Source organism: Anser brachyrhynchus, assembly GCF_964034855.1.
Source record: "Anser brachyrhynchus genome assembly, chromosome: 25".
Lineage (NCBI taxonomy): Eukaryota > Metazoa > Chordata > Aves > Anseriformes > Anatidae > Anser > Anser brachyrhynchus.
In genome coordinates this window covers 3,498,974-3,511,054 of record NC_137718.1, presented here as the reverse complement: position 1 = coordinate 3,511,054, position 12,081 = coordinate 3,498,974, and the positions used below count along the sequence as shown (strand labels likewise).

Below are 12,081 nucleotides of genomic sequence, written 5' to 3'. Positions count from 1 at the left end.
TCAGCTCGGCCCAGCAAGACCTGGTGCTGCAGAAGTGAGAAATATGGGGCAGACCTGGGGTCCCAGGGGCTGCTGTGGGGGTCCCTGCAGCTGCAGGACACAGCTGGGTTTACACCACAGTTTGGCTTACGAGGGGATGGAAACGTCACAAAACAGGGGGGGTGCTGGAGGGGAAAGAGCAAGCCACCTCTAAACTCCCTGCAGATAAACCTGCTCCTCCAGGGTGCCTCTGCTGCAGTTCTGCTTGTGGGGTTTCTGCTGGTGCAATCCTTGGCCCTGATGGTCAGTTCCTAAACACCGGCTGTTATTCCCTCCCCTTGGCTGTCAGAGCTTGCCAAGTAGCTCTTACGAAGGCATCCACCCCGGTGCCGCTCTGCGGTTGACTTTTCAGGCCGAGGACTGTGTAGAATCGCACAAAGCCTTCCAGGTCAGGACAATCCACAAGCTACCTAATAATTCCACACCCCAGAGAACTGGAGTCACACAGCCTTATTCTATTCACCACTACGGTACACTTACGCTGGCCTAACTCCATCGACTTTGAGGGTCATCTTCTGCTTCTGCCAGCAGAAACGACAACCAGTCCTCAGAGGAAGGATGCGACGTCTTCCAGTGACAGTACGAGCACGACGGGATAGGACCCAGGAGTCCCATCACACAGCCTTGTACTTTAACCAAAACAGCTACGACTTTCCCTCCAGGGAGCTAAAATAATAACATCCTTCAAAACAAGATCCTCTCACTGATGAGCAGACAGCTCCTATACTCCCTTATGTGCCTCCGGGGAACCTTCCGAAAGCCCAGAGTGCCTCGAGTCAGTTGTCTGAGGACTGTGCCTAGGAGCACTGCTTGTCCTAAGGGAAAACGAGGGCTTGTGCTCCTACACAAAGCTGGATTCTGCCTTTCTTGCACTCTGTGACAGTCAGAGCAAGTTGTGCTTCAATCCTAGCTCAGATAAGGTCCTTGCCGAGCACAAGGAGCAGGAGGCACTGGCATGAAAGGCACCCATCCCACTGCTCCCCTGGAGCTGGGCTGTGCAGCACATCCTACATTTACCCAGGAACACCAGAGGAAATAAAGTGATTCAATTAAAAGGGTGATAACCTAATGCAAGCAATTGCCAACAGAGGTTCTGATCCAGTTAAATGAAGAACCACATTAACACCAGGCTGCATTCAAAGGGAGACACCTGTGGGTTTTGGTTTTTTTTTTTGCAGGTAGCTGGGGAGAAGGGCAACGAGCTGGTGTGCGCGTGTGCTCTGTGCCTGGCAGCAGCAAGGGCAGGACTGAGAGCACGCTGCACAGCAGGTCGGGACACCCAATTATCTTTTCTTCCCTCTTTTTTTCTTCCTTTTTTCTTTTCTTCCTTTTTTCTTAAGGTTAGGGCTCCACAATGAAAAAATCCAGCGCTAAATGTGACGCAGAAGACTATTTGAATTATTTTAATTGCAGGATTTGGGTCAGGTCCTCTGCTTGGGTAAAACCTGAGCGTGCCTAGCAAAAAGCAATTTAATGATTACACATGCTGAGGATGTCATCTCCTCGGTTCATAAAGCAAAAAGAAAAGGCAAACACTGTCTTACTCCTTCTGTCCCTGTGCAGGAATCTGCCACAACAGTGTGCCACTAGCCCAGCTGGCGGTGTGAAGTCTGCCTGTCCCAATTTAGGAAGGATGCTGCCTCTCCTAGATACTCAGCCCCACCATCGGAGATTGCTAAGCTCTTGCCAGCACTCCAGGGCTCTCGTTGGATCTACACACACCCTTTAAGTCCCTGTCTAGGCTGGTAAGGTAAACTCTAGTGCTAATGAATCTGGCTACCTGAAATTAAAAGCAAAATGGGCTGGGCTACCCACACCAGCTACGTGCCCGCACGCTGACTTTCCAGAGGCACAGGACACGCTTTGCTCGAAGCACTGGGATGCAGAGCTTGCTCCTGCCATGCTGGGAGAGTTATGCAGAGATGAATCCGGGCTCGCTGAGGTGAACACTCCAGCATCCAGATGCACAATTACCAGCAGATGTATGGCTACAGAGCCCAAGAGGGTGTGCGGTGTAGAGGCTATTAATCAAGTCCTGCTTTTAGGCCACAAACTGCACGTGGGTTTGGGAGAGAGATATTTCAAAAAAGTGAAAAATTGCCTAGAATAATCTCCAGAAACAAGCTTAAGGCTCTTTTTTTCCCCCAAACCCATCTGTGCAAGCAAAACACTCCACAGATAGTCAAACAGAAGGCAGGAGAGTCTCTTCCCCATGCCCTTTCCTCCTCCAACAAACACCTCCACAGGGCACCAGGGTAGAAAACGTGCCCTGGGGGAGGGTCTGCCTTGTTTCAGGCTGCTCTGCCTGAAGAGCCCCTGCTACAAAACCTTGCACGGCAGCGAGGCAGCACAGCCCTCCAGCCGTCACACACCAGCCACCCCGGTCTTTCTCCAACGAGCACCGAGCATGCAAAGGGAGACGGAGAAAAAGGGCAACCAGGAGCAGGGGGGCTGCTAGCCCCGCCTGGGGATGACTTACATTCAGCTTTGGCGCAGATGAGGCAGGCGGTGGTGCAGTTAAAGAAATTCAGGATTCCTGCCACGGCCACGCTGATGTCGGTGTTGCTGGGGTGGAGGTTGAGCGTGGTGAAGCGCTGGAGCTGCAGCTTCAGGAACTCCTCCGGTGCCACTCTGAAGTGAGGAACCTAAGTGGGGAGGAGGGGAAAGGGAATATAATTAGAGAGGGAAACAAGAAATCAAAACAAGTAAATCTACCATAAAGGACCTTAGGTGTGAAACGCACAGCATGCAGAAAGTGAAATGTCCCAATAAAACCGCAGAAGCATCGCTGGAGTGAGGAGAGGAGGGTGGGATCTGTGCAGGAGCAGAGGAAAATAATTATCACAGCCCCGAGAAGCCACGGGAAGGAGTGGATCAGGAAAAGTCTTGCTGAGCCACTCAGAGAAAGGCAACGGGGTTTGTGATTACAGCACAGGAAACCATTCCGGATGACTTCAGCCTAATTAGACTGGGTACTAATTGTAGCCGGGCCCGCACTTCGTTTCGGGCTCGCTGCCTGGGTAAATGCGGAGGCTGCTTCGCAGGCAGGTGCCCAGCCGGTGCTGGGCTGTGCTGCCTGGCTGAAGGGCTGCCCGGCCGCCTCCGCCTGCAGTCCCCGCGTGCCACCAGGTAATTAGAAGAGATGAAGGGAGGAACACGATGACCCTGCGCCGCTAAGGCTCGCGAGAGAGAGGAACAGATGCAGCGGCCAGAAGCTTTGGGGTTTTTTGATCAGCAGCGAGGTAACAGGTGGCTGTGCAGCGGGCAAGCTCCAGCAGGGCTGTAACCACCAGTCCCAATATCGCTGTGCTTGTCGTTAATAAAGCAGAGCAGGAGGTGGGAGAGGGATGTTTCTTCCCAGGGTGCTGGGGGCAGGGGAAAGGGGATGCCACCGCGCTGCAGGACAGCCCCCGGGCTCCCTGCGAGCAGCTCCGCTGCCACCCTGCACCACGGGAACCCAGACACCAGGGGGGCAGCCACGTAGGGGCCAGTAACATCATTTCCCTTTTGCTGAGTGAATTATTTGGAAGAAATGGAGGACAGAAAGGGAAACATCTGCTTCTGCTTCATTAGAGGACTGTCAAGTCCTCTTTTCTTCCATTATTAGCCCTTCCAGAAGCTATCATCCCGTGCCTCCGATCTCTCTCCTGTTGGGAAAGGCCATCAGTAGGTTGTGATGGCTGCTTCGTTGGCAGCGTAAGCTGTTTGGTTAGCAACAGGAAAGTTAAAGAGCAAGAAGCTGCTATCTGCCTCGATTTCACGCTGCAGCCCTCATCCCGAGCTCTGTTAGCAGGGGAGGAGCAGAGCGCAAGGAAAGACAAATTCCTGGAAGCAAAGCAGACAGGGCAGCTCCTGTACGAGCCTGTTGGTCGCTTCTGGGAACCAGACGGAGTCTGAGACCTGCAGCAGCAACCGCTAAGAGAGAGATGTGGATGGGGGGGGGGGAAGGCGGCCACCACCCCGAGCTGATGGCAGCCCTGGCTGCAGCTCCCGCTCCGAGCCCTCCTCTCCTTCCCCAGGGCTCTGCCCCCTGTAGCTCCCCTCCTTGGGCAGGAGGGAAGGGAATCTTTGGCAGGCAAGGCGCCGCAGGAGATGTAGGTGCCTCCCCCAGGTTTTCCCCAGGCTCCTGGTGAGCATCAGGCCCGTCACTCCTCCAGCCGGTGCCCGAGCAGCACTATGGGACACTTTCTCTCTCCTTCACCTGTGGAGGTCTGAGTGTGACGTCTCCGGCTGGGCCGCTACGCCGCATTTAGCACGACGGCACCGAGCGATGCTCCCGTGATATAAATCACAGGGAGTTGCTGCAGGTTTACATCACTGGGAGGGCAGCTGGGATCATGCTCAAGAATCAAGTACCTCGGAAGCGCGCTAGCACTCGCCTTTCATTTCTGGGAAAATAAAGGGACTTAGATCAGACTCTGAATGGGGATTTTAGGGGAAAAACATTTGCAATCCGTTACTGCAGAGTTGCCTTTGCCTGGGATGGAGCACGTGTCTGGGACGTTTAACTGCAGAAAGCACTGCAAAATACACTCAGGAGACCCATCCCGCTGTAGCCCAGAGCACTAGGTCTAACAGACCTCCTCCATCTCCTCAGCACTTGCAGCTCTCACGGAACAAAGGACAGCACTCATTTGTGAATGCAAGTTACTTCCAGTGCTCCGTTCAGGCACTGCTCTCTCTTGGAGGCTCCCGAACGCCCACCAAAGGGCTGAGAGATGTTATCTGGCTTTAAAGGGATGAACTGGGAGAAGAGAATTCAATTTCTTCCCTGTGACCAGAGCTAGATCAGTGCAAGACAGTTCAAGGCTTGTAAAGCACTAAATCAGGCACGCAGCCTGGACGCAGATTTATAGGGCTTGCACTGGTAGAACAGCAGCAGACGGAAAGGGGTGCAGCTTCCCAAGGGGACTGCGCAAAAAGTGCACAGAGTGACACACACAAAGTCCCTTGGACTGGGACCTGCATCCTCCAGAGCAAGCTGGGGTCTTGCACCCATCAGCACTGATACTGACATCGGCACTGCACGTGAGGGAAGCTGAAGCTAAAGGTGACAGAGACGAAAACAAGGACCAGGGAGGCAGAAGTGAGAGAGGAAATGGCAAAAGAAGAACCTGCAAGAACGTAAGCATTAAGAGGAGGGGAGATAAACCAACCTGCCAGCTCTGATCATCAGAAGGCATAGCAAATAGATGCCTACAGCAAGGCCCCTCTGCCAAGGGTGCCCTGCAGTGCCACGGGCTGGTCGCTGCCCCCAGCAGCATCCCCGCGCTGCCCCGCAGCTGGGACGCGAGGACAGAAAGCACTGGGGGTGGTGGGGCACGTGAGCACCGGCTGGAGAGGGTCTGGGGAGCAGGGATGGAGAGGAGAGGAGGCAAAAGGAGTGCCAGGGTTGAACAAGAAATGGCAGAGGCAGAGCAAGGCGAGGGAGGAGGCAGAGCTGGACGTTGGGTCTGCAGTCGGCTGGGACTCAACACGGACACGACGGTCTCAGCTGAAACCCTCTCGGCTGCAGAAAGCCCTTCTGCTGGGGTCTGCACGATGGCATCGCTGCTCAGGGTAGTGGGAACTTCAAAACCCTGATGCAGGGTTCCTAAACCCCCAGCCAAACGCTGCGCCCCCAGGGAGCCCCAGCAGCACCCGGCAGCCGGCGGGTGCAGGATGGGGAGCGGGGGCAGGATCTCTGCGGGGCCCCAGCACAGGATTTGCCCTCTTACCTCTTTCTCCCCGCAGATATTGCTGATAATAGAGCTGGAGGCTGGGCTGGAGGAAGGTCCCAGGACGCCTACCACCCCTTTGGGAAGGATCTGGCACACTGTGGGCAGCAGAGAGATGAAACGTGCGTTAGATTCCACCCTGCTTCCAGCTGGCAGCACCTGCTTCACCTTGCTCGGCACAGCATCGCCTCCTGCACACACACAATACACCCCCTGCCATTCGTGTCCCCCCGAAATCCCCCTGTTCCCTCCGAAGCAGTCACCCTGCCTGTGGCATCCACCTCTCCGTCTCTCCCCAGCATTTCCAGATCCCCCCCAGGCCTCCCATCCCCATCCCCGACTCAGAACAAGGGTTTCTCTCTTAAAATTTTGGTTTTTTTCGCCCCCTGCTATTACGCTCCAGGGACGATGTAAACTGAAGTTTATGGAGGCCACTAAAGGCAGCAGTGACCTCGCTTCAAAGCATCCTCCAGCAGCGAACAAACTTGTCTGAATTTGGTCCCTCATCCTCTGCAGAGCTCAGTGGCAATGCTAAGGATCACATTACCGGGTTTGATTTTTTTTTTTATTTTTTTTTTTCTGGCAGTAGTTAATCTTCTGGCTCCGTGCCACCAAGGTCAGCAAAACAATCAAAAGGCCCTGACAAAATGAAGAAGTTAAATCTCTTCCCTCAAGCTTCCCGGGCTAAACTGCAACCTTTTGTCCTTTTAATTTGCTGCACAAATTCCGGCCGAGTGGCGCTCCAAGGACTACCCCAGCTGGTGGCACCTGCCCGCTGCAATCCCAACCCGCCGTGTCGCTCCGAAACGCTGCTCTGGAGCACTTTGCTTGCAAACAGAAGGCAAAGCCCCTCGCGCCTGGATCCCAGGGCCCAGGAAGGCTTGCTGCCAGCCGCGGCTTCAGCACCACCATGCACGAATCCTTTCTCCCTGGACAGGAGAAGCCGCAGGAACAGCGGGCAGACAAAGCTGCTCAATGAGCACCGAGCGACTTCTTCCTGAATAAAGACGATACCACGGGGGGAGAAGCGAGGCACCACAGCTACTTGTCAGTGCTGGCAGGAGCAATCCCACAGCGTCGTCATATGTAAAACCAAACCAAGATATCGAAAAGCGGAGATTTTAAAGATGCTGCCTCTTCAGTAGGGCACGGCTGGTCCACCTCAGCGCGCAGCCCCTTCAGGTCTCCGGTTTACGTACCGGTGGCTGTAAGAAGTTAGCTCTGTTCAACAGCTGGAAAGAAGAGCTAGAAAAACTCAAACCAGAACATATTTTTTTCGTAGTGAAGAGAATTCATCATCGAAACTGTCATACCACGGAGCAGAGCAGGTCTATCAGCTTCAGGTCCTTAAATCAAGGCTGGACACGAGGTGAGGGCATACACTGTGCTGCTTTTGGTTTTGTTTTGTTTTTTAAACCAGCAAGATACAGGGCTGCGTGTAGCGTTCAGTAGTCCGATGCCTACAGCCCACTTTCTGCAGAAGACCAGATCAGACAGCTGAGGTGGTCCTTTCCAGCCTTACGCTCCACAAGCCTCTGTATCTTCATGGCTGAATTACGAAGCCAAAACCCGAGTTTGTCCCTTTGGGGATTTTTTGTTTTACTTCTCTCCAAGCACTACTTAGAAAAAACCTCCATACATTACCACGTCCCTACGCATGGTAATTGCCCCGACTTCTCGCAGAAAGTGCCCGTGATAGGCAAACACCTTCCCTGGGGCTTTCCTCCCCTCCGCGCGCTCTCGCCCTGCACCGTCTCAGCCTGAAGCAGAACACGAGCGATATTTTCCTGTGGCATCTTCAAAGGAACCCAGCGCTCGCTTTTCCTCTCTGCTTAAAAATTTACAGGCACTTAGACCTCTTCAAGGAGATCCTTTCGAGTAAGAGCCCCGGCGTTTGAAAACCCCGCACGCCGTCTCAGTGGCGCCCAGCAGACAGCGGCGGCCCCCTGGGTGCTGTGTGCTCAGCACCAACAAGGGGCTGCCGAGCCCTGCTCAGCCAGGGGTCGGCGGGGCAAAAGTCCTTGGGGGGGGGGGGGAATTGCTTTGAGCACGCAGGAGAAAGTTTGGCGAGCGCTTTTCTTCTCATCTCGCCCGCCGAGAACAAAAAGTGGGTTAAGTAGCCATAGCAACGGAGATGCAACAGCTGTCAGAAGAAAAAGCACCCGCTTCGCTCTCCAAGGGTGTAACATCCAGCGAAATTAAGGAAAGTGAGTGGAAACAAAGCGGAGGCGCCCGAGGCAAAGGCCTCGACCATGTCGAGGAGAGCTTCTCCTCCTGTAATCCAAACACGTTCCCCATTTCACAACATTACCTGGCGCCGTTGGTCTCGGCAGGAGGAGGAGTCTTAACCCTGCTACCACCGTGGGCAGGGTGGATTCAGACAGACGCTTTCAGGAACGTCGGCTCGGTACCGAAACCCATCCCTGATAACTGCACAGAGCAAAACCCCAAACGCTGGCATAGCCCCTGCCACTCCAGGCTGCTTGTACCCCAGCACACGGGCGCCACGCAGGCTGTATGCTGTGCAGGACGTGGTGTCGGTCGATGCAAACTCACGTACCTCTGCCTGAGGTAGCATCCAATTTTCATGGGCTCCAGAACTCAAAATCCCACCAAATACTGGACCCCGGGGTGACTTCACACGCACGCGAATGTTAAAAACCACCCACGTGGATGCACAGGCATATATAATGCAAGCACTACCCACTTGTTGTTGTACCATTTTGGGTTCAAAGACAAACACGTGAGCACACCCACTTGGTCAGGCAGTGCCCTCCCAGGACCTCGGGGTGCTTTGGAAGCATTTACACGAGCCCCGCTTGCACGGAGCAGAGCTGACAGCGCTCCGGTGTGAGCATCCCCCTGCGGTGCAGAGCACAGCACCTCCTTTGCTGCATACAGACACCTGATGCGAGGGTTGGAGGTGGCAGGCAAAGAAGCTTCTTGCCTCTAATTGAAAATAAATGAGCAGGGAAGGTATGCAATTACCTCGGCGTTTCCACGATTGCAAAATATATCAGGGGATCTTGAACAACGGGGAGCGGTCAGGATGGGCTTCTCGTGCAAAAAACACCAAGTGCATAAAGAGAAAGCGGTATGGAGAGTGCCAGGAGGGCTCCCTGCAGCACCCTTCATGCTTCCTAGCAGCAACACAACCAGCCCATCAGCTGCAGCTGGCTTAAATGCAAACTCCAACACGATCACAAAAATGATGGGACAGTTCTTAGGACATTTGAACCAATGTCACTGAATGGGCTCTGAAATAGCAGTGTGAATAAATAGAAATCAAAAATCATCTAGTTGCTCACTCTGGCTGCTGGCCTGCCCTGAAATGTTGGGATTAACAACAGAGGGATGCTGAGAAGAAGGATGAAACGATAGGGGACAGGGTGACAAGTAGGAAACCTGTCCCTCCCTTGGCATCAAAAGGAATAAGGTGTTTTAGATAAAGACACGATTAAACGAGCTGTTTTGGATCTCTGTAAAAGGAGCTGAAACATCAAACACAAAGAGAAAACAAGCTTTACTTAGAAGGGCAAAACAGCTCAATCCCCAACCTTCCACCACAAACCCATCTCGAAGCACAGGGCTTTACAGGTGTTGCTTACGGGAACAGTCAATGTTTGTCTTCATTCATACATAGAACTGAAATGGCAAATCGGGCATGAATATGATTAAGATTGACTCAGATTTTACCTGCTACGGGAACTGTGATTCTGTGGTCCCTAACAGGAAGATGCCTGAGTCAGTCAGGAGAAAAAAGGAAGGAAAATAGCTTGGAAAACCAAGTCTCAAAAAGTCTTTCCCCTCCTAAAGCTCCAGTCGTACGCAGAACACCACGACGGGCTGTGGCAGCAGCATTCCTAGGCCAGCCAGGTGAGCGTGCTGTGATATTTAAGGGGGATTTCAAAGGGCGTGAGATCTGAGAACAGTATTATTAAACAGCTGTCCAACTGCTTTGCAGCCATAGGTTAAAATACCTAAACTGCTTTTATTAATATTACGTGCGATAACAAATATCAGTGCTGTGTTAAAACTGAAAAGTCAGACAATTGAAAGCTATGAAAGGCTTGATATTTAAGTTACAGGATCTGATTTGCCTCTGCTAGCAGAATAAATCAAGAATAACTTCAGTGACATTAATGGTGGAATCATGCAGAATCCAGATTTTTCCTTCTGTAAGAAATGCTCCCAGACATTTTTCCCTCTGAAGAAAAGGCAAATAACATATTGCAGGATTCTGTGAGTTCTCACTTCACCAAAATCAAGTCATTTTGCTCCAGTTTCTGCTTCTTATATTCTTTAATCAAAGTAAAGAAAACAAAGAAAAGCTCCCTGAGGTAGAAATTCAAAACGGAAAATTGCCTCTTCCTCCCTTATCCCATTTCCACGTTCTCCCAAACACCACATTTGCTGAAATCAACAATTTCTTGCATAACGCTTCCTCCTCGGCAAATGAGTACTCTTCTGCTGGAAAAACATCCCAACAGAAAAACCCCAGAGCAACGTCGCAAGCGACGGAGAAACCCAGCTGCCGGCCCTCCCCGCAGCTGCGGGGTCACCTGGCGATCGAGCCCGCAGAAACACCGCCGCACGCCACGGGTTTAGGAGAAAGGAAAAAGAATGGATCTGAAAACTGTCTCCTTCAAAGGCACAGCAGGCTAAGGCACGCTGGCAATTTTCTCATTTCTTACGAGGCTCGCTGGGAGACAGAGAGTATTTTTTTGGGACAAACTGAGCAGAGCCTCGGAAACACACAGGCTGTCCCCGTCCCTTTTGCATCCTACAGGCGACCCAGCCAGTGCGCCTAGATTTGCACAATCCCGACCAGATGGGAAGACCAAGAAAACCCTGAAGAGAGGGATCCAAAAAGACAGAAGTGCTTGTTTTAAACACCCCCTGCGATGCTGCACGTGACGAGCTTCATCTAGACTGCCTGATGGGCGACAGGCGCTATAAATAGGCGCCCAGGTACTCGCTGATGTGCGCTTTATTAACCGAGCGCTTCTATAAATAATGCAGCTGCTAATTGAGGAAAGGAAGGTGCTACCTGCTGGTCCCGCCGGGCTGCTGGTCCCATCCTGCCAGCTGCCTGGGGAGCTGCTCCCGCCTGCCGGGCTCCCAGGCACGGGGATGCTCGGGACCGCACAGCACCGAGACCAAAGCTACAGGAAAAGGCAGCCTGCTCCGACCCACAGCACCCTGCTGCGCCTTCCTGGGACGCCCTACAGGATACGCAGGCTTGGGAGCGAGAACCATGGGGGTATGAGTCTAAAATCCCCGTTTAAATGATTTCTCCAGCTTCTCCAAGACAACTTGTAATAAAAAAAATTATAGTCCTCCCCTGAACTCAAATGTTGTTGCAGAAAACACCCTAAAAAGAAGCTATCATATTGCAAAACGTTTTTCCCTTTTACAAGCAGAATCTCTTGCAGATCCTTTTGGCCCCTGTCTCTCCGGCTCCCAAGAGGTCTGTGGGACACTGACCATCGGGGATTTTTTATTCACCAGCATGCAGTTACCACGTTGGGCATCGACGTGAACACCTATCCCAGAGACCTGTTTGCATTAGAGGATTTTAAGTAACATGGAAGGCGTGCTGCTCTTTCAAAAATAGCTCTTTTCAATCCACATGATTTCAAACATCACTTCAAAATTCCACTTTGTGTAAACAAATCCGCTGCCAATCTAACGCTCTGAGAGAGCCATCATGTTTGCTGACACACAGCCTTCCGCGGGGCGTTAAAAATAACTTAATCGCACTGAACTTGCCCAGAGTCTCTTATTTGCACACCATCGAGGGCTTTACAACGGAGCAGCACCTCCTGTATCACTGCTCCTGTTTACTGACACGCAGAGTGAAGAAAATAACTTGTCCTAAACTGCTGAGCTGAGCGATGCCAATGCTCATGGTGGGACCTGGGTGCAAGCCTCGGCTATAACAAATTTACGCTCTGCAGCGAGTGCAGCGTGCCAGGAGCCTCCAGAAAGGAGGCAGAGAGGAGAGCAGGGGAGGACCAGCCCCACGGAGAGATACTCACTGGTTTCTGCCGTCTCATACTCGCTGTCCCGCAGCAGCTCGAAGATGTCCACCTCCACCTTGGCTTTCCCCGCCCGCTCGGGCGCGCGGTTGATGCGGTTCTTGGCCAGGGTGATGGAGAGCCGCTCCCCTCTGCTGCACTCCATCGGGTCATCCAGGATGGCAGCTGCGGGAGCAAAGGGAATGGCAGAGGTTAGGCTCAGAGGGACTTCACACACCCCAAACCCCCGGCCGTGCGCCCCCCGGGCTCTCCAGCGCCGTGCCAGCAGCCGCCGCAGCGGCATC

The 12,081-nt window shown here is 52.9% G+C and overlaps 1 protein-coding gene across 8 annotated transcripts in view; it reads right to left on the bottom strand.

Annotated features, from left to right (window-relative positions):
- GRIK4 (glutamate ionotropic receptor kainate type subunit 4) overlaps window positions 1-12,081 on the bottom strand; it is a 171,223-nt gene that overhangs the window by 49,485 nt on the left and 109,657 nt on the right. For all 8 annotated transcript variants that reach the window (XR_013941938.1, XM_080567578.1, XM_080567581.1 and 5 more), the window contains 3 exons: window positions 11,798-11,962; window positions 5,757-5,854; window positions 2,519-2,684 (listed from right to left, as the gene is read on the bottom strand). Coding sequence is in view for 7 of the 8 variants with exons in the window: in XM_080567578.1 (XP_080423704.1) it covers window positions 2,519-2,684; window positions 5,757-5,854; window positions 11,798-11,962 (429 nt within the window). In the remaining variant the exon portion in view is untranslated. The remainder of the gene's footprint in view (window positions 1-2,518; window positions 2,685-5,756; window positions 5,855-11,797; window positions 11,963-12,081) is intronic.